We start from the raw sequence: 19,367 nt of genomic DNA, 5'->3' as shown, positions 1-19,367 counted from the left end.
TCAACTAAGTAAATTTGAACATCTAATTTACTTTATTTGATGATTTATGAGTCAGGCAGCAACCCATCTTAGCAGATAGAAAGAGCTCTAAGGAGCTGTACAAAGTAGAAGCTTTTTGTAGGCAGCAGGAGGCAGATAAAGGAAGTTTCTAACAAAGAGTGGATAGTTTAGGCAATGTTACCTTCCTTTGGGAGAAGACAGGGATCTATCAAGCAGATTACCTCACTAGCGCTGACCAGGTAGTTCTAGAGTGACTGGTTAAAGCTCACATTCCTGGGAGAGGCTGAAATAGTAATTAGGATAGATAGTAAGTCTCTGGTGATGTAGGCTTAGCACAAGTGACTCCATTTTGGACTTGTCTCTTTTTTAACAAAGTAAGCTCCTTTGCTGATGAAGTTGGATGATATAAGATCAGAGGCTTACAATAGCCATCATTTTGATTTCATGCAGTCCAAATGCACCTGTCAGAGATAAGACAAAGAAAGGGACATTCAGAGAGGCAAGATATATAAGTAGGGATAGAGAGAGGGAGAGATACAGAATTAGAGAGTTCTAATGGCATTTAAATCCTTAGTTTCATGTAGTCTTTCCTAGTAGACTTTGTGCTCTTTGATGGCATATTACTGTTGCTGGGTGAACTGGGGAGTCCCCAGACCTTGGAACCAGGACCTCATCTGTCCCAAAGATGTTGTGAAAGGTTCTCAGTCTTGTCACAAGAAAGCATTCAAGAACAGACACAGCATGGTGAATGGGTGATAAAAATAGTAACATTTATTAAAGCAAAAGCACACTCTCAGGTGTTAGAGCAGGTGAACAAGAGAGAGAGGGAAAGAAAGGGAGAAAGTTGTGCACCCTGGGGCTTGGGTTTCTATCTTTTATTCCCAGTTGTTAATTAACAAAAGAGTGGATTATTCATTACTTGGGGCAGGGATTTCTTGGAGGAGGGGTTTTGCACCTCTTCTTCCTTACTTGGTAAAGGGTTTCCTGTCATGGCATCCTCCATCTTGGGCCTGGCTAGTTTGATCCGGCTTCTTGTGGAATGCTCTTAGGACAGACCTCTAACTTTCCTGATAGCTGGCCACGGCTTCCACTACGCTGGCCTCCAGGTACTTTGTTAGAACTGTTTACTCTAACATTACTTATATTTATATCCTGAGTGCTTGGATAAAAAAATAATGACCAAAAAATGTAGAGTATGTCATAGCCAAACGAACAAAGGGAATTTTAAATTTAAGATGGTAGATTAAAAAAAGATGTATTTGGGGGCGCCTGGGTAGCTCAGTCAGTTAAGCCTCCGACTTCGGCTCAAGTCATGATCTCACCATTCATGAGTTCGAGCCCCACGTGGGGCTCTGTGCTGACCGCTAGCTCAGAGCCTGGAGCCTGCTTCAGATTCTGTGTCTCCCTCTCTCTCTGACCCTCTCCTGTTCACACTCTCTCTCTCTCTCTCTCCCTCTCTCTGTCTCTCTGTCTTTCTCAGAAACTTAAAAAAAAAAAAAAGATGTATTTGTTTTCCACCAAAACGACTATTATGGATTGAATTGTATCCTCCCAAAAGATGATGAATTTCTAACCCGCAGTATCCATGAAAGTGACTTTGGAAATGGGGTCTCTGTGGATGATCAAATTAAGATGAGGCCATTAGGGTGGTCCTTAATCCAATATGACCGGTGTCCTTCTAAAAAGAGAGAAAGTTGAATATAGGGACAGACATGCATAAAGGAAAAAGTATGTGACGTCACAGGAATAATGCCATCTGCAAGCCAAAATGGAAGAGACTACAAGAAGGTGGGAGAGAGGCATGCACATTTTCTCTTACAGTCCATAAAAGGAACTAACCATGTCAATAACTTGATTTCAGATGTCTGGCCTCCAGAACTGAGGGACAATACATTTCTGTTGTTTAAACCATCCAGTCTGTGGTACTTAGTTATGGCAGTCTGTGACATTGTGATTTATAATAATAAATATATATCTTGTCTTTTAACCAATTCCTGGGCAGTGCTCCTAAGAAACCTTTGGAATTTCCTAAGTGATGAAACCAATAAAGGTGTATTTTGTTGTGTGACTTTTGGAATGCCCCAAGGTAACCTAAGAATGTGGACTGGTCACCAGAGGAAACAACCAAGTTTTTAGAGAATTGGAAGTCTTTGTTCCACCCGACCCTCGATCTCCAAGGAGAGGAAAGGGGCTGGAAACTGAATTCAGTCACCAATGGCCAATGATTTAATCAGTCATCCTTATGTAATGAAGACTCCATGAAAACCTAAAACGATGGGGTTCTGAGAACCTCTGGATTAATAGAGCTTTCTGGAGGTTCTGGATAAGTGGTCACTGTCAGCACAGAGCCCAATGTAGGGCTAGATCTCAGGAACCATGAGGTCATGACCTAAGCTGAGATCAAGAGTTGGGTGTTTAACCAGCCGAACTATCCAGGGGCACTGGTGGCAATCTGGATTTGCAATTGTCATCTGAAGTAGGGGGTGGGGGAACAATCATGTAGAACTGAGCTCTTAACCTATGGGATCTGACATCATCTCCAAGTAGAGAAAATAAGCTTGTATGCAACTTGGGAACACGAGAGACTCCATTTTGAGAAAAGTTCCATCCCCCTTTCTACAGCAAGTGGCAAATGAACTCCTGAACTGGGCAAAAGACTCCTGCACTGGGCCAGAAGCAATAATTCTTTTGCCAGCAATCATTCTCAGAAGTCAACAGAACAAGAGGTATCTTGATCATAAGACCTGATTGTAGACTTTCTGAAGAGAAGACAGTTAGCTAATGCATACCAGGAATAGTTTCATTTGTTAACACTAATAGAATAGTCAATCATTGTGTAACCAAAAGCAGCTCAGCCTATTTGACTCTTTTTTTTTTGTTTTTAATCCAGGTCCTCTATTTGCTCCCTTTCCTCTTTCTCATAAAAACCCCTTGCTTTTGTAATCAGACTAATGTGCATTTGCTTTCTGGTGAGCCACAGATCCACCAGATGAGGTGTCACACAAAGTAAGCTTTATTTGCAACAAAGAAAGAGATCACAGTGAATAACTTCCAAAGTCATGACCCTCCTAAGGAAGGGTGAATGAGTTCCTTTTATGTAAAGGTCAGGATGAATATTTAGATAGGGAAGCTTTGTCACCTTTGTAGAGGACACAAAGTTGTGCAGGGGCCTTAAGGAAAAATGCCTACACATACACTGTGTCTTATGTAAATGAGGCTGAAGCTCCACTGGGGTGGAGATTTTATTTTTTTCATTTTTTATCTTCTAGTAGTAGTAGTAGTAGCAGTAGTAGTAGCAGTAGTAGTAGTAGTAGTAGTAGTAGTAGTAGTAGTAGTAGTAGTATAATGAGGTCAAAGTAATTGTCAGTCATTGCAAGGGTTACTCCATCGTCCATCTGAACAGACAGGAGTAGCTCAAAAGGCCTGGATGGTCTGGGCTGAGGGAGGACTTGTCAGGGTAGTTGAGATCACCTGAGGGGTGGTTTCAGGTTTCATTTGCCTGAGTTTAGAGGTAAGCCAGAAAGATGAGCTTAAGGAAAAATGTAAGACAAAAGTCAGTGAAAGTCAGATCTTGGGCTGGAGCTGGTGACACTTTCACCCCATGAGTGGGACACTATTTAGGTTTCTATCCAAATCTGTGCTCCCCAAGTTGTAATTATGAGACCCCAAATAAAGGCCCTTGTTTTTGGGGTGCCTGGGTGGCTCAATTGTTTGAGCGTCCCACTTCAGCTCAGGTCATGATCTCACAGTGAGTTCAAGCCCCACGTCAGGTCAGCCTGCTTCAGATTCTGTGTCTCCGTCTCTCTCTGCACTCAGCCCACCCCCCTTCTCCCTGCTCATGCTATGTCTCTCAAAAATAAATAGTTTTTTTAAAAAGGTGTTTGTTCTTTTCCAGTCTTGTCTCTCTTCTCAGATGACAATAATGTCAGAATTGAGTTGAACTGCAGGATGCCCAGTTGGTGTCAGAGAATTGCTTAGTGTGGGGGAAAAACACCCATATGTGAGAACTGGTGTGTGAATCCTACGGCCTGAGGAAACAAATACAGACTGCAAAAGAAAAAAAGGAAGTCAAAAAACTCATAAAGGCAAAAAAAAGAGAGAGAGAGAGAGAGAGAAAACTGAAAAGAAGTTTGAAAAGAAGAGGTGACAAATGACAAATAACTCATAAAGAGAATCCTGAACCGACAGTAGGGGAAATCTAAAGTAGCCCATTATTCATTATAAAACATAGAGAGAAAAGTTCAGGCATTTTTACCTCCAGTTTACCTCCTTTGACGGATACAGCCATGTGATTGTCTTTCCCCATTCCTGTACAGACAGGAGATTTAGCCCTTGTATGGGAAAATTAAGGTCTATGAACTGCAGCAGATGGAGGAAGCAGGCTCAAAGATGGCGCACTGAGAACTGGAAGATTGAGAATTTACACACGGACTCTTGAATCCCCAACCCTTTCCCTCCTAGATCTGTGCCCAGAATTCTGGTAGCCCAACTGGGTTCGCATGCATACAGGGTATAAATGAGCCTTTTAGTGCTCTGTTCTTAAACATGAGCAGACAGGAAGGAGTCAGGATTTGAAAGAAAAATCTGATGTGAAACAAATAGTCGACAACTACTTCAAGAGAAAAAAAATAAGACTGGTTAGGAGATTACAATCTCAAAAATTTATCATTAATATCCTCAGAGAGACAAGAGAAAATATTGCATCCATGAAACAAAAACAGTTACAACCAAAGGATATTCAAGCCAAAATACATATATTTAGACAGAGGAAAAGAGGGAGAGAATGAGAAAGATAAAGTTTAATACAAGTATTAGAAGACTGTTGAAATTTTTTAGAATGTAAAGTAATAGGACAAAAAGACGAGGAAGGGGCCAGGATATGTAAATTAGAAGTCCAACAGTCACCTACTAGGAGACTCAGAGCAAACGGAAAATGTCGGAGGGAGATCAGATTTTATTTAAAGCTAGTTATGCCTTTAAAATCCTAAGGGAGAGGCACCTGGGTGGCTCGGTCAGTTGAGTGCCCTACTCTGGATTTTGGCTCAGGTCATGATCCCAGGGTAATGGACTCAAGCCCTGTGTCATGCCTAAGATTCTCTCTCCCCCCTCCCCTGCCCACCTTCCACACTCACACACTCATAAATAAATAAATAAATAAATAAATAAATAAATAAATAAATAAGTAAATGTTCCTAAGGGAAATTATTTTTTTTCTAGAATTTTATATCAAACTACTATTTAAGTGTGAGGGTGGCACAAGACCTAACTTAGGCATAGAAGCCCTCCAAAACTTTTACTTCTTATGCATCTGTTTTCAGAAAGCATTCCCCCAATGAGGAAGTAAACCAAGAAAGAAAAGATGTGGGATGTAGGAAACTGGACTTAACATGCGAGACATAATCAACAAGATAGTAAAAGTGAATACTTCTTAATGTATAACATCCATGTTTTATATATAGCATGTACATATGTATTAACCCTCATAATACTCACATAATGTTATAATGTATATGCACTCATTTTTCTTTTTTTTCAAACAGTTTTTTTCAATGTTTATTTATTATTGAGAGAGAGACAGAGCATGAGCAGGGAAGGAGCACAGAGAGACGGAGACACAGAATCGAAACAGGGTCCAGGCTCTGAGCTGTCAGCATAGAGCCCGATGCGAGGCTTGAACCCACGAACTGCAGTATCATGACCTGAGCTGAAGTCAGACACTGAACTGACTGAGCCACCCAGATGCCCCTACATGTATTCATTTTATCATCATTTTACAGGTGAAGATATTGTGAAGCATAGAATGATGGAGTGACTATAACCAGATTGGTCAGGGAGTAAGGAACAGAACCTAAGTTTTAATCTATAAAGCCTGATTTCAGGCTCTTGGCCATTAACAGTCTTTTTCCTGCTTCCCAATATACTCATTTAATCAAAGTGATGATATAACTGTATCAGATAGAGATGGTGGTGATAAAAAAGAGCTAAACTTTCCTCTTCCTTAATGGTAAGTCAATGTGTGATACACCAAACTGAAAATAAAAATCAAGAATAGCAACATATGCGTAAGTATTTGGAGAGATGTAGGTTTAAAAAGATCAGCTACAAAGTAGGGGGTAGAAAAAATGTGCACAATGAGGAGGTGCTATTTTTCTTCCTAAGCCTTGTAGAGCTATTTGATTTTTTAATCGGCATGAAAGTCTGCATTTGATTAAAAGGAATAAAGCTTACATTTTAAAAGTAAGAGCAAAGCATTTTTCAGTTTGGAGTTTGGGGTCCAAGAAAGTTGAGTCCAAGGTCCAGCTCAGTCACTCAGCTCGCTGCAGAGTATACCACTTCCCTGCAGTTCAGCCTCCAAAGCTGATCATTAATGGAGAATTAAGTGGCTATGATTACTTATCACTTATTTAACTCCTGGTGGACTTCTGTACCCTTTGAATTGAATTCCATGATCTACTTTGGTATTTATTGAGTTGGATTTATGACACTTTTGGAAGAGGGAGAGGGCAATACTCAACTCGACCACCTATAGTGATTAGTATTAACATCTTGGTGGACGGGGAGCAGGTTCTAAGTTTAGTGCAAGAAGGGAGTGCGGGAGAGATCCTATATAGGCAAGTCTGGCATACAGACTGGGACTCAAGAAAGGTCTAGTCCTTTGGAACACTGATAACATTTGTCAAACAAGGACAGCAATGACCATAGGGCAACAGAAACAATTAAAATATAAGTTTTGAGAAGCTGAACTATAGAAGAAACATTATACTTAATTGGCCTTATTTCATCACTTTGTTTACAAGGAAGCTTTTATGAAAGACACGGAAGAAGTGCTGTCTTCGTAGTAATTCAGGACCATAATGGTCTCCTTGTATTCCAGATCTCACCTCTTCCTCATGCTCTAATGGCGGCCAAAGCACCTTACAAGTGGCATGACCTCTCTTCTCTCTTTCGAACTTTACAATGGCTTTCATAGAATGCAGGATAAAGATCAGTCTGCAAAGGTCACATTGCAAAGATGCTAACCTGTCTTTTCAGATTCATTCCTATTATATCACTTTGGAATTTCTAACGTTTTTCCGTGATTCATTCTCAGTTTTTCTCTTAACTCACAGACTCCCCCCACCCCTGCCCAATGCTCTTATACCATGTATTTGATATTTAAAATTCTATCATCCTGGGGCGCCTGGGTGGCTTAGTCGGTTAAGCGTCCGACTTTCGCTTAGGTCATGATCTCGCGGTTCGTGGGTTCGGGCCCCGCGTCTGGCTCTGTGCTGACTGCCAGCTCAGAGCCTGGAGCCTGTTTCAGTCTGTGACTCCCTCTCTCTCTGACCCTCCCCTGCTCATGCTGTCTCTCTCTCTCTCTCTCTCCTAGAAATAAATAAAAAAATAAATAAATAAATAAATAAATAAATAAATAAATAAATAAAATTCTATCATCCTTTAGAGTTCAACTCAAGTATTACCATGTTCATGATACCCTTTCCAAACTCTTAAAGTTATAAGGAATTCTGAGATGGGAAGTGGTGCAATTACAGGTTAACTAAGGTAACGGTGCCAAGAGAGACATTGGCCAACATTATTCAGAGACAGCGTGTGAAATATTTCCCACAATTGAAGTCTCGGTGTATCTTGGGCAGCCCATAAATCACTGTAATTGTTTTCCCAGTCAGCCTGCCAGCTCAAGGGCAAACGTCCCACCCTGGCCTCCTTATTGCCTTCCAGACAATCTGTTTACCCAAGTAAAAGAAAACAAAACTTGCCATTTTCAGACTTGGCAATTTTTTTCTCCTCAGCCTCCTAAATTTGTTCCATAAATCCCATTTTTGCTTTCTTTCCATACTCTCATATACAAGTTAACTCTTCATGTGTAAGCTAATCAGACCCTCTAATAAAGGTCTATAGACCACACCTATAAGGCTAATTCAATAAGATTTAATGCTGGAGTTCCAGGTCTAGATGTGGACCAGAGACAGGTGAAAGGCAGTAGAATCGTGACCTCAAAATAGATCTCTTTGGCATAAGGATTACTCTAAGCTGGTTGCTTTTCAGAAACAGAAGACACAGGAGAAGTCTGAAAACTGAGTAAAAGGTTTTATAAGAGACGTTTACATTTATAAAGTAAACATACAGGTGCAGGTGTTTTTCTCCGTGTCAGAAAGAGGAAGATGACTAAATCTTGAGAAACGCTCATCAGTGGAGAAGACGGTGACATAAATCTGCTTAACAGCCATGCTTTTATTTACTGTGCTTTTCCTAGTGACTTCTCATACGCCCCCACCCCACCCACTCTTTTGCCTTTAGCTGGAGATGTTATTTAAGGTGGTGGTTGGGCCATTTCAGGGAGTGACTGAATTTTCCCGGGTCTCTTTCATGTATACAGGAGGTATACATGTTATTAATATTCTATTTTTTCTTTTGTTAATCTCTCTTTTTAATACTGAGGTGTCTCACCCAAGAACCTAGGAAGGTAAAGGGAAAATTATTTGTCCTCCCCTATGCAGTCATCCTGTATTGTCCTATTTGCCTCCAAACCACAGATAAAACTAGTCGTCATAGCCCAGTCGATCTTTCTCAGACCCATCTTCCCCCAGGAAGGAGAGCCTGTATCGTCCTTATTCTTGTGTAAATCAATATATTCCCATATTTCAGGTCTCCTTCTTGGATTAAGAGCTTTGTGCCTTCTAGTCGACTCCTCCCGCTATGTAGGGGCAGACACCTCCTTTCAGATATTGATATCCCACTGGACACTACTCTCAAAGAAAACTTTGTTCTCATTGGCACATCTGTACTTTTTTGCTGCTTTAGTGAAGTAGGCATTGATTTAGATTAACTTGGGATGTATTTTGTCATAAAATGCCTTTTCCCCATTTTAGAAGTCACTCACTTGAGCTTTCCCTTAAATCTGGTCTTGCTGAATCTTTCCCATCCTAATAAATAGCTACACCTTCCATGTATTGGCGCAGGTCACTGATCTAAGAATTATTTTTCACCCTTTTCCCTTACTACATTTCCCTACTCAATCCATCAGCACGTTGAGGATCTTGTCTCCAACGTATCTTTCAAATCACTACATTTATCTCTGTTTCCACCTCTAACATCACCATGTTTGCCCACAGTCATGGGTTATCCACAGCCACATCTTGTCTACTCTTCCTCAAGACCTCCCATCTGGCCTTCACGCTTTCATACTTGTCGTCCTCCAGTCCATTCTCCTGTAGCATCAAGAGTCATTGTCTTTGGGGGCGCCTGGGCGGCTCAGTTGATTAAGCATCCGACTTCAGCTCAGGTCATGATCTCACGGTCTGTGAGTTTGAGCCCCGCGTCGGGCTCTGTGCTGACAGCTCAGAGCCTGGAGCCTGCTTCAGATTCTGTGTCTCCCCTTCTCCCTGCCCCTCCCCTGCTCATGCTCTGTCTCTCTGTTTCTCAATAAATAAATGTTAAAAAAAAAAAAAAAGAGTCATTGTCTTAAAATTCAGATTGCATAAAGTGACTCACTGTTCAAACTTTACAATGGTTTCTCAATGCACGTAAAATATAGTCTAGACTCCTCGCCCCCAAGACTCCTTTTCCTGCTCAGACTCCGTTTTCTGCAGTTCTCTCCTTAGCTTACTATAATTGGCTACTGTTTCTTCGGTTCCTCACACTTATCCAAATTTTCACCATCTTTGAAAATGTTCTTCCCTCTTGTGCCTTTTCATGCAGGTTCTCTGCACTAGTCATGCTTGCTACCATTTTATTTTTGACTTTTTCTTAAGCTCTGTGAGGACCATGAGTCAGAGTCCCTGACTGTCTTGCCCACTCTTTTACCCCCAGCTGCCTCTGCACTATTCTTGGCAGAGAATTTCTTCATTAATGCCTGTTGAACAGAGAATGTAATGGACAACACAGTTAGATGTGTTATATTTTGGGGAGGAAGGACATATATTTCAATGTGACTGGAAGGAAGGAGGAAAGAGCAGGTACAGATCTACAGAGGCGTATAGCTTTGGGCTAGGACGTTACCTGAAGGCTTGATTTCCTTTTTAAATGAGGAGGACAAGTTCCCTGCCTCAGATTAATGAGGAGGTGAGAGGGTGTGGGGTTTGAAGGGAGCCACTGAAATTTGCATAACTACTAAAAGGAGCTGAGAATTGCTAAAGAAACTCTAGAGGAAACGGTTGATGGCTCAAGTGGTGTTGGAGACCATGACCTTATCTCTCACTAGCACGGGGATTTCTGCAGCCCTGCTCAGCAGTGTAGGCGTTGGGAAGAGATCCGTTAGCTTCATGGAACCAATGTTAAAGTCTGAAGGATAGGTGTGAGGAAAGTAAGAAGGGGTTTTAAAGAAATTGAACAGTGGTGATGAAAGTGATTACACTGATTAACAGGTAGATTGAGTAGAGACCAAAGTAAAGCCAAGTGTGTATTAATATTCTGACAAAATGGAAGGGTTACAGGAACAGAAGACTCCACTTGTCTGAGGAGAGTGGAGAGGGGAAAAGGAGGGCTGAGAGATCTCTTTAGAATAGGATACCTACAGGCAGGATTTCTGCCAAGATTTTTTTCTACCAGATATTTTAATTTCTTCAAGAATGTGGTATATTGAAGGACGAACGAGCCTAGAGGATTTTATGGAACGTGTGATAATGAAGCGATTCATTTGGCAGTGGCAAAACAAGGCCACCTCAGGGTCTATTAACAATTCATACATTTTAACAATTTCCAGAGGCAATGTGATAAATGACTCCGGATAAATTCAGATCACCAGCAGGTTATACTCAATTAGAACATTTCCCCCTTGGGCTGAGTGAACATCCCAAGAATGTATTTAATGAAGTGCTATGTGAATCAGCCTTTCCCTGGGTATGACTCCCCCAGTGGTGAAGCTAATTGCCGAATAACCGAGTTTTCTCAAACATGCCTTACCTCTACACAGACTACTTTAAAAGGAATCACATATCATTAGTTGTTAACCTCAATCGACAAATACTTATTGATGAAATAAAGTGACTTCGACATGACTTAGCCATAGCCTAACAAGCTGAGTGGCCAAAGGACGAATGAGAACACAATTCTCAGAATCATAGTAGCCTAGTGAAAATTAGATGCCACTAGTAAGAGTAACAAAAACATGCGCATAATATGCTACGAATCTTGTCACTTATGTTTAGCTTATTTGAGCCTCACGACAATCCTTGGAGGTGTTATTATCCCCCATTTTACAGATGAAGAAACTCCTTTGTCAGGTGGACAGCTTAGCCCTAGACGGTGGGATGGTGTCATGGGAAGGATAACATCCAGGCTGAGTTTAGTTAGTCGCTCCAAGAATTGGAGAGGGGTGCCAAGAGGCTCACACAGGAGAATACATTTTCTACCATGGCCACTAGGTGGCAGTGAGGGCCACTCCTAGAGACTAGCGTGCGTCACTCTAGATAACCTGGCTTTAAGCGCTCAGCCGGAAGGCGAAAAGCATAACAATGCTATTCTTTTAGAGGGAGAACCGACTGCGTGGGTATGCGCATGCGTGCACGCGGGCGCAGGTGTGCATATGTTTGCAAGGCAGAGGAGCTGAGAAATTAATAGAGACCGTTCCTGCACTCTGTGCAGCTTCTCACACTCCTAGTGAGTAGGGCCGGAGTGAAGGAAAGACCTTGATATTCGGCACCATTCTCTGTTCCCTTAACCCATATCTGCAATCCTACCCTAGGATCCTGAATGTCCACTTAGGTATTACGTGTGCCAAGAGTGATCACTGTCATTCAGTAGAAAAGTGAATGTTCTTTCCAGAGGAAGGATTCCTGGCTTTGGTGCACTAATGTCTATGGCTGTGCCTACACTCTTGTCTTTCTCCTCACATGTATTACCATCTACTATTGCGTTACAGCCGGCAGAAAGAAAAAACGCCTGCCGTAGCCCAAAGGTACATCTGATGCTGTCTTGGTTCAGCAGTAGTCAGCATCGCTAGAGGTTAGTTGCAAATTTTGGCCATTGGATAAGGAATTAGAGTTCGCAATTAGAGCATTCCATATTAGAAAATACATGTGGCTGGAACTGAAAGGTTGGGACCCATCCTTTCCACTCAGTAATGTCTAGTTGTCCTCCTAAATCTTCCGAAAGTTAGAAAAAGAAACGTCCCACTTGTCTGTCTGGAGCTACTCTGGGGATCTCCCCCCCCCACCCCCTCCATTTATAAAACCAGAATTCCCATCAGTTGGAAGCGGGTCCTGCTTGAGGAGACTTGTCGAGTGGAGGCGGCTGCTTTTCTCCCCGCACTGGGGGTAGGTCAGGTGTTTTCGGTCCACACCTCGCAACGGTGAAGCGACTCATGCGAAGGGACTCCTCATACCCTGGGAGGGTGTCCAAGGAGGAGGGCAGCTGGCCCAGGGGGCTGTGGGAGTGAGCCACCGCCAGGATTCTTCGAGCCGCGGGGCCAAATATTGACTGCAGCGCTGGCGAGGAAAGAAGGGACAGAGCTAAGGAGAACGCGGCATCCTCAGAAATCGGCCTTAGACACACTTAATCCTCCCATCTTTAGCAAGTGTCCACACTCATTGTCACGCTCGGCCAGATGTCGTAAAAATCCCGTGAGGCCTGTTTAGAAACCAAGTTCACTCTGCTAGAAGAGCCTGTCTTCTCCAGGGTCCCCAACGAATCTAAATTGTGGTCCCATGTGTCACAGCCCTGCCCTTTCACTTTTATAAAAGGCTTGACACCAACGCACTGATAACGCAGACTCCTTAGGAATGTTTCTTTCTGTCTTATTTATCTCTTCTCTAAAATGACCATAAGAAAACCAGGAAAGGTGAACGGCAGACATAGTCTCTTTTCAAAATAAATATCACAGTGTTGTGACACCTGCTCTTCCGCCTGGGGTTTCTTCTCCCGTTTCAGGAAGGAATATAATATAAAGAAGAGAACAGAAGGGGATAATGGAAAGTGTTTTATAATCATCAAGGGAATGTTAGGCAGCTATTTAAGTGTATCCATACATATGCTACAGAACAAGGGATTGAAAGTCACATGCCTAATTTCTCCAATGATATAAAATAATATATATTGACAATAGAAGATACAAGTTCTCACAAAATCCAAGACATTTTTGAAAAAAAGGATACACTTATTATTTAAAATAATTTTATCAAAATAAGTTTATAGAGTAGGTAATTCTTCCTATAAAACAGTACCAGGGGCTGCTGGGTGGCTCAGTCGGTTAAGCCTCTGACTTGGGCTCAGATCATGCCTGGAGTCTGCTTTGGATTCTATATCTCCCTGTCTCTCTGTCCCTCCCCCTCTCATGCTCTGTCTCTCTCTGTCTTAAAAATAAATAAAATTTTTTTAAAAAATTTAAAAAAAATTTCCAGTATTTTCTCCAGCCTTCTATTTCTTTCTTCACTCTATCATTAGTCAGGCTTCCTGAAATTATAACGACCCTGAGTTCTAGAATCCTCATACTATCCAGGGGTGCCTGAGTGGCCCAGCCTGTTAAGCATCTGACTGTGGCTCAGGTCAGGATCTCACAGTTTGTGAATTCCAGCCCCACATCTGGCTCTGCACTGACAGTGTGGATGGAGCCTGCTTCGGATTCTCTGTCTCTCTCTCTCTCCCTCTGCCCCTCCCTGGCTCATGCTGTCTCTCTCTCTGTCTCTCCAAAATAAATAAATAATTTTTAAAGAAAAAGTTTAAACAATTTCTAAAATATACTATTCAGTCTTTGTTTCTATATCTGTTGCACTGTCCTGATGGTTTTTTAAATCACCCTCCAGCGTTATAATGTCACAGTACTCACACGTGATAGTGCTCTGCAGGGTGCTGTCATGATCAAAAGCAATGACTGTCACTTCGTAGGGAGGCCGGCCCTCGTCTTCCCCATTTTGCTGGCGACTCAGGCAGCAGCGGAAGCACACGGAAGTCAGGCCACACAGGAGCAGCAGCGCGCCAATCACCACCAGCAACCTGCAAGGCGATCACCGGACAGTGAGAGAGCCCTGTGGTCCGGTGTGTTTCTCAGCCCTGGCAATAACCGGCCTTCGGTGTCTGCACTCTGACTTTGTTTGAATATTTTTAGATTGACCATAATACTTCTTAATACGCATATACTTATTTGACAACAAGACCGAAATGGGTCGTTAAAACAAGAAGGGCTTTGGGGTGCTTGGGTGGCTCAGTTGGTTAAGCATCTGACTTCGGCTCGTCATGATCTCATGGTTTGTGGGTTCGAGCCCCACATCGGGCTCTGTGCTGACAGCTCAGAGCCTGGAGCTGCTTCAGATTCCGTATCTCCCTATCTCTCTGACTCTCACCTGCTCAAGCTCGCTCTCTCTCTCTCTCTCCCTCCCCCCCCCGCAATAAATAAAAACATTAAAAAAAAAAACAAGAAGAGATTTACTGTGGTGGGGTGCCACTTTCTAAAGTATTCTCCTTTCTGTGGAAATTTCTGGGGCTAACCCTGAGAAGGTACACAATAGCTTTTTGATATTGGCCAGGAGATGTTATTGAAATAGGAAATCCTGGCATATTGTCACATAGTTAACGATGAGGTAAAGAAACCTTACTCCATGGGCTGCGAGGTGAAGTAGGCTGGGTGTCTCATACATTTTGTTCCCCCTGGTGTCAATATATTTAAAAACTAAAAAATATAAATAAATAAAAAAACCACATGCTCTTGAGAAAAATAAAGCTCCTTTGGGATGTCTTTCTGGGTATTAGAGTTGAAACTTACCATATATACCAGAGATGTACCCAATCTGTGGTCAGGCAACTATGAAGAAAGAATAAAGTGGGTTGTGTTTTTTTTGCAATAAAAATATAGTCAATGCCTGTTGTAGTTCCAGAATCAGAAATATGAGTTACAGTGTAATATGCTGCCTTGTTATAACAAAGCCATCACAACTTATATATGTATTTTTTAAGTTTGTATTTTAGTTCCAGTTAATTAACATACAAGTTGTATTAACTTTAGTATAACCAGTGGAATGTATTGCAAAATGGGATGCCTTAAGAAGTACTTTATACTACAGATGGCATTGTGTAAATAATTTTGTAAATCATTATAAGACTGACTAGAGCAGTGATTATGAAAAGAGCATTTATAGAAAGTATAAATGGCGACCACTGTAAACCTATGAGGACGATTACCAAGGAAGAGCTTGGAATGTAGGTTTACAAAGTTTGAAAATGGACAGGAAGGTTAATGTTTGGATACATTAGAGATTGATACAATTTAAACATAAAGATTTCAATTACAAGCATGAAAATACAGTGAAGTTTGTATTTATGCGTTGCAAATTGTCGCAAAAAGGGCCGCCATAAAAACTCTCACCATAAAAAAAAACAAACTCAACCCTGAACTTTCACCTCCAAGGTCAAAACTGATATGCACACCCACTAAAGCCAAACAGGAAGGAACAAAAATGTCGAAGCCAACTTTGCGTATTGAAAGTTAATTAAATTAACTAAATTAATAACAGTAATTATAAATTTTCTCTATGGGGTGAAAAAATATGGATTGCAGAGGAGAAGGAATCATGGGTGTCTAAACCTTAGACAATGTGACAAGCAGCCAAGGCCAAGGCCACCCCATTTCCCCTGGGTTTAACAGACTTGGCTATTGAGAAACCCTTCCCATGGCTAAATATGTGTTTTCCCGCAGGCTGAGCAAGTGTTTCATTCCAACTGGCCCTGCTTTGTTTTGTTTTGTTTTGTTGTTTATTAATTTACCACCAAGCGAATTGAATCTCTTCTCCTTGTATGTCCTCTGTGCCTATGTAAGACCTAATTGTGATGGGTTTAGATTAAGGGATATTGACTTCAAAGTGATAGCTAAAGGACATCAGCAATACATACTGACATGCCCTGAAATATGGAAAATGCTTTTCATACTTCAGGTGGTGATGTTACTTTGGAATTACCCAAACTTATCTGCCCAGGAGGAGATTTTGAGCCTAGTCTGTCTTGATGAGTCACTAAGAAGCATGGGAAAGAAAACCTTTTGCAAATCTCTGTTATGATATAAATTGAGATTAATTCTGATGCTTTAATGGGAAGATTGGCTTTAGGGAGAAAATGGCATCAGTGATATTATTTTAAGTACCTAGGATGACGCACCAGTGCGTGTCTTTATTTTTGGGTAACCCAGTCTGTGAGATTACTGGGCTGATGCCCATTTAAGTAAAGATAAAGGGAAGTCACAGATATCTAATGACCCCTTGACCTTGTGTTGGGTCCTAATGTTTTTGTCTGTTTCTCCTTCCCGGTTTGGTCTCAGATACTTACTGTTCAGGATTCACACAGTCCTCCTCACATCTTGCCCGAGGAAGCTGTAGGAAGGGAAATAGTCTCAGACAGGGAAATGTCTCATTGCTCTGCTTAGCAGCCTGTTGACCACCCTCATGACTCTGCATCATGATAGCTGGGAAGATATGAGGACAAGGTCATAGGATCAGCCAGGTTTAGGATTGTTTGTTTTCATTGCTCCCATGCTGCTTGATTATTATATTTGAAATGGGAGAAACTGGAAGAGCAAATATCTTTGCTTTGGGGAGGTTATTGTTTTGTTTTGTTTGTTTTGTTTTTTGGAGGTGGGTGAGCATTACAACTTAGGCAGCATTTAAATCAATTTGTTTGTCCTAGAAATTTCCTGATCTGTCCCCCAGCATGTTGTTACTGCCTTCTTAATTCTTTCCCAGTTACAGACTGAATTCTACCTCACTCCTCTTTTTTTATTCCCTTAGTACATCAAGAACACACCGTACGAAAAAAGTGGGGGGGAGGGAGACAAAGGGAGGAAACAATTGTATTTATTCAGTAGCTACTATATGCCAGTCGGCTAAGATTTTTCACTATGTCATAACGCTTCATTGAGATAATCTGGTAGGTGGGTATATTTAACCTTATTTTGAAAGATTAAGTGATGGAGGCAAAGGAATTTAAGTTAACATGACGGACTGAGTGCTCCCATTGAGGTAGCCAGATCGGCCTTTATCATATATATGCATTGAATAATTACTAGAACAAGGGATAAACTTGCCCTAACAACTCCTTGGTATTGTTAGCAAGCCCCTTCTGCTACTAACAGTGAAAGATTCTACTCCTTCTTTTACCTTGTATTTCAGTTGACTTTCTCCCTAAATAGAGAAACTTGTATTCAGAAACTGTATCTTTCTTCCAGTAACTTAAATGACTTAATATTTTCAGGAAATCAACAACAAAAACCACAAAGGCCCCCAACAAGGAACAGAGATTTGTGCTTATTGAGGGTTTATGGGTTAGGGGACATGCAAAATCATAACACATCAGGCAAAAAGGATTTGTAAAAGGACTAACCAGCTGTCCTCTGCGGATAACATTTGAGAAACTCTCTCTCTCTCTCCCCCTTTTTCTCTCCCTTTAATTTGAAATAGTTGGCCATTAAAGATCACAAAGTATATTTTCTCAGCCCAGCCCTGATTCTTTGTTTCTCTTTTCTGACAAAAGGTAAGAAAAACTTAACGTGCTAAACAGATAAAGTTCTTCTTTGGGGTACTACTGCAGGAAGGAGAAGGAAGAGGAGAAGAAGAAGGAGAGGGAGAATGAGAAGAAAGAAGAAGGGGGAAGGAAAAGAAGAGGAAAAGAAGAGAAGAAAAAAAAGAAGAGGACAGAAGGGAAGGGAAAAGCAAGGAAAAGAAGAGGAAGCACAAGGAAAATACAAGAAGAAAGAAATGGATTTGAAGACATTATTTTAACTAGGACACAGAAAACAAAACAGAGAGCCCATCCCCTGCTAGGAGCTGTAAAGGGAGGGATCTGATATGAGACAGTTGCTTCATTTGCGTTTCCTCTTTACTAGAGTTCATAGCTATGTAAACTTCCCCTTTACAGTTGTCTGGGATCCTCAATCCAATGACCCTTTTCTCAGCTAATAAGTTAATATTTAGGGGCTTCTGATTTTTGGTGGGGAGAAATAAAAAGTCCAAAGTATTTTCAAAGAGTTTTTCCTCTATTAACTTATTTCTGATCTGGAGACATCTACACTGCTAGAATTGTACCAGCACTGATGTGGAAACTCCATGTAGGAAAACAATGTACTTCTTTTTGATAATCTATTTGGGACTTTGAGGAATGGGTGATAAGATGCTAAAAGAAATATAGCTAAGTGGCGCTTCCAAATGACCATAGCTATCCTGCATGTATCAATGGTTACCCTAATTTCTGCCACACACACCCCCTATTTCATTGATGCCATTGGCCACGCATGGGCCATGTAACACTATAACACTGAGGAAAACGTTCCAGTTCTTCTTTCCCCACTACCCCTTTGGCTCAATAGATGTCTTTCTCCTCATTCACTTCCCCCAAGGGTCTTCTGAGAGTTGGGGGAACAAACAAAGTTTTATGTATGTTTTCTCAACTCACCTGGATGAAATACACCAGGGCAGAGGTTGTCACAGCCTGGGCATGCATCCTCAGGGAGCTGAACTTCTCCAGGATCATGGACTGAGTGTCCGTTATCTCCTTTCCATGCTCTGTGCCAGGTCTGACTTCTGGACCTGGAGAACTTAAGGAGACAAACTTTTCTCAGCAGTAAATCTGTTTTTGTCGTCTCTCTCTCGCTCTTTCTTATTCTTTCGTTCTGTCCTCTTATTCCTTTGGGCTTTTATTTTCTGTGGTCTTTCTCTCCCCTTTCATCCTGACTTCTTTCTCTATTTCTTTTCTGTTTTTATATTCTCCATGTTCTCTTCCCTCTGTCTTCTTTCCTTCGCTATTATTAATCTTTTCTGTATGTCCGTAACTTTCTCCCACTGCCCCCAAAAGGAAGACTCAGGGAGGACACATCAGTCCTCAGAATTATGGATTTTTCTAGGCAGGGGTGAGGAACTTAACTTTAGGAGCTCAAAGACAGATTGCTGGTGACCAAACAGGTTCTCGTCTCCATCAGAAAAGGAGTGATATTCTTGGTCCTTTACCACCACCCTTCAGGGAGACTGTTGAATAATTGCCAAGCTCCATTCACTCCCCCTTTCCATGTGATTAGCCCTCCTCTCTTGCTCCCTGAAACTCTCCCCTTTGCTATGTTGATGATCAACTCTCCTAGTTCTGGGTCATTTATTCTTAACCATTGCAGTAGGACTGAGAGGTTGACCAATGGACCGGAAAGCTCTTCCATCTTTGAGGAAAGCAGGTTTGGGGATTAGAATGTTTAGGTGGTGACCATGAAATTCCCCTCTATCCTGACTACAGTTCTCATCAAAACAGATAAGTCAGACGGACACACATATTTTTTTAACTGAATTCCAAGATCTACAAGTCTTTAGGTTTCTCTCTCTTTCTTAAATAAAATCTAAGGTCAGAATAAAAATAAGCACACATGGTAGGGGAATAGTTGTAAAGGAACATCTCTATAGGAACAAATGAAT

At 41.5% G+C, this 19,367-nt stretch overlaps 1 protein-coding gene across 1 annotated transcript; it reads right to left on the bottom strand.

Annotated features, from left to right (window-relative positions):
* Positions 1 to 11,899: 11,899 nt before the first annotated feature.
* On the bottom strand, positions 11,900 to 18,444 carry TMEM52B (transmembrane protein 52B). The gene is made up of 5 exons (XM_039222306.1): positions 18,367 to 18,444; positions 16,249 to 16,292; positions 14,696 to 14,734; positions 13,763 to 13,929; positions 11,900 to 12,425 (listed from the first exon to the last, which is right to left on the bottom strand). Exons 1-5 carry the CDS (start codon positions 18,442 to 18,444, stop codon positions 12,184 to 12,186), a joined length of 570 nt encoding a protein of 189 aa, XP_039078237.1. The 3' UTR covers positions 11,900 to 12,183.
* Between the last annotated feature and the right edge of the window lie 923 nt (positions 18,445 to 19,367).

Source organism: Hyaena hyaena, unplaced genomic scaffold, assembly GCF_003009895.1.
Source record: "Hyaena hyaena isolate Hyena2069 unplaced genomic scaffold, ASM300989v1 scaffold_1107, whole genome shotgun sequence".
In the NCBI taxonomy this organism is placed as follows: Eukaryota; Metazoa; Chordata; class Mammalia; order Carnivora; family Hyaenidae; genus Hyaena; species Hyaena hyaena.
Note: the sequence above shows the minus strand (reverse complement) of the source record. Positions and strands in the feature narration are given on the sequence as shown.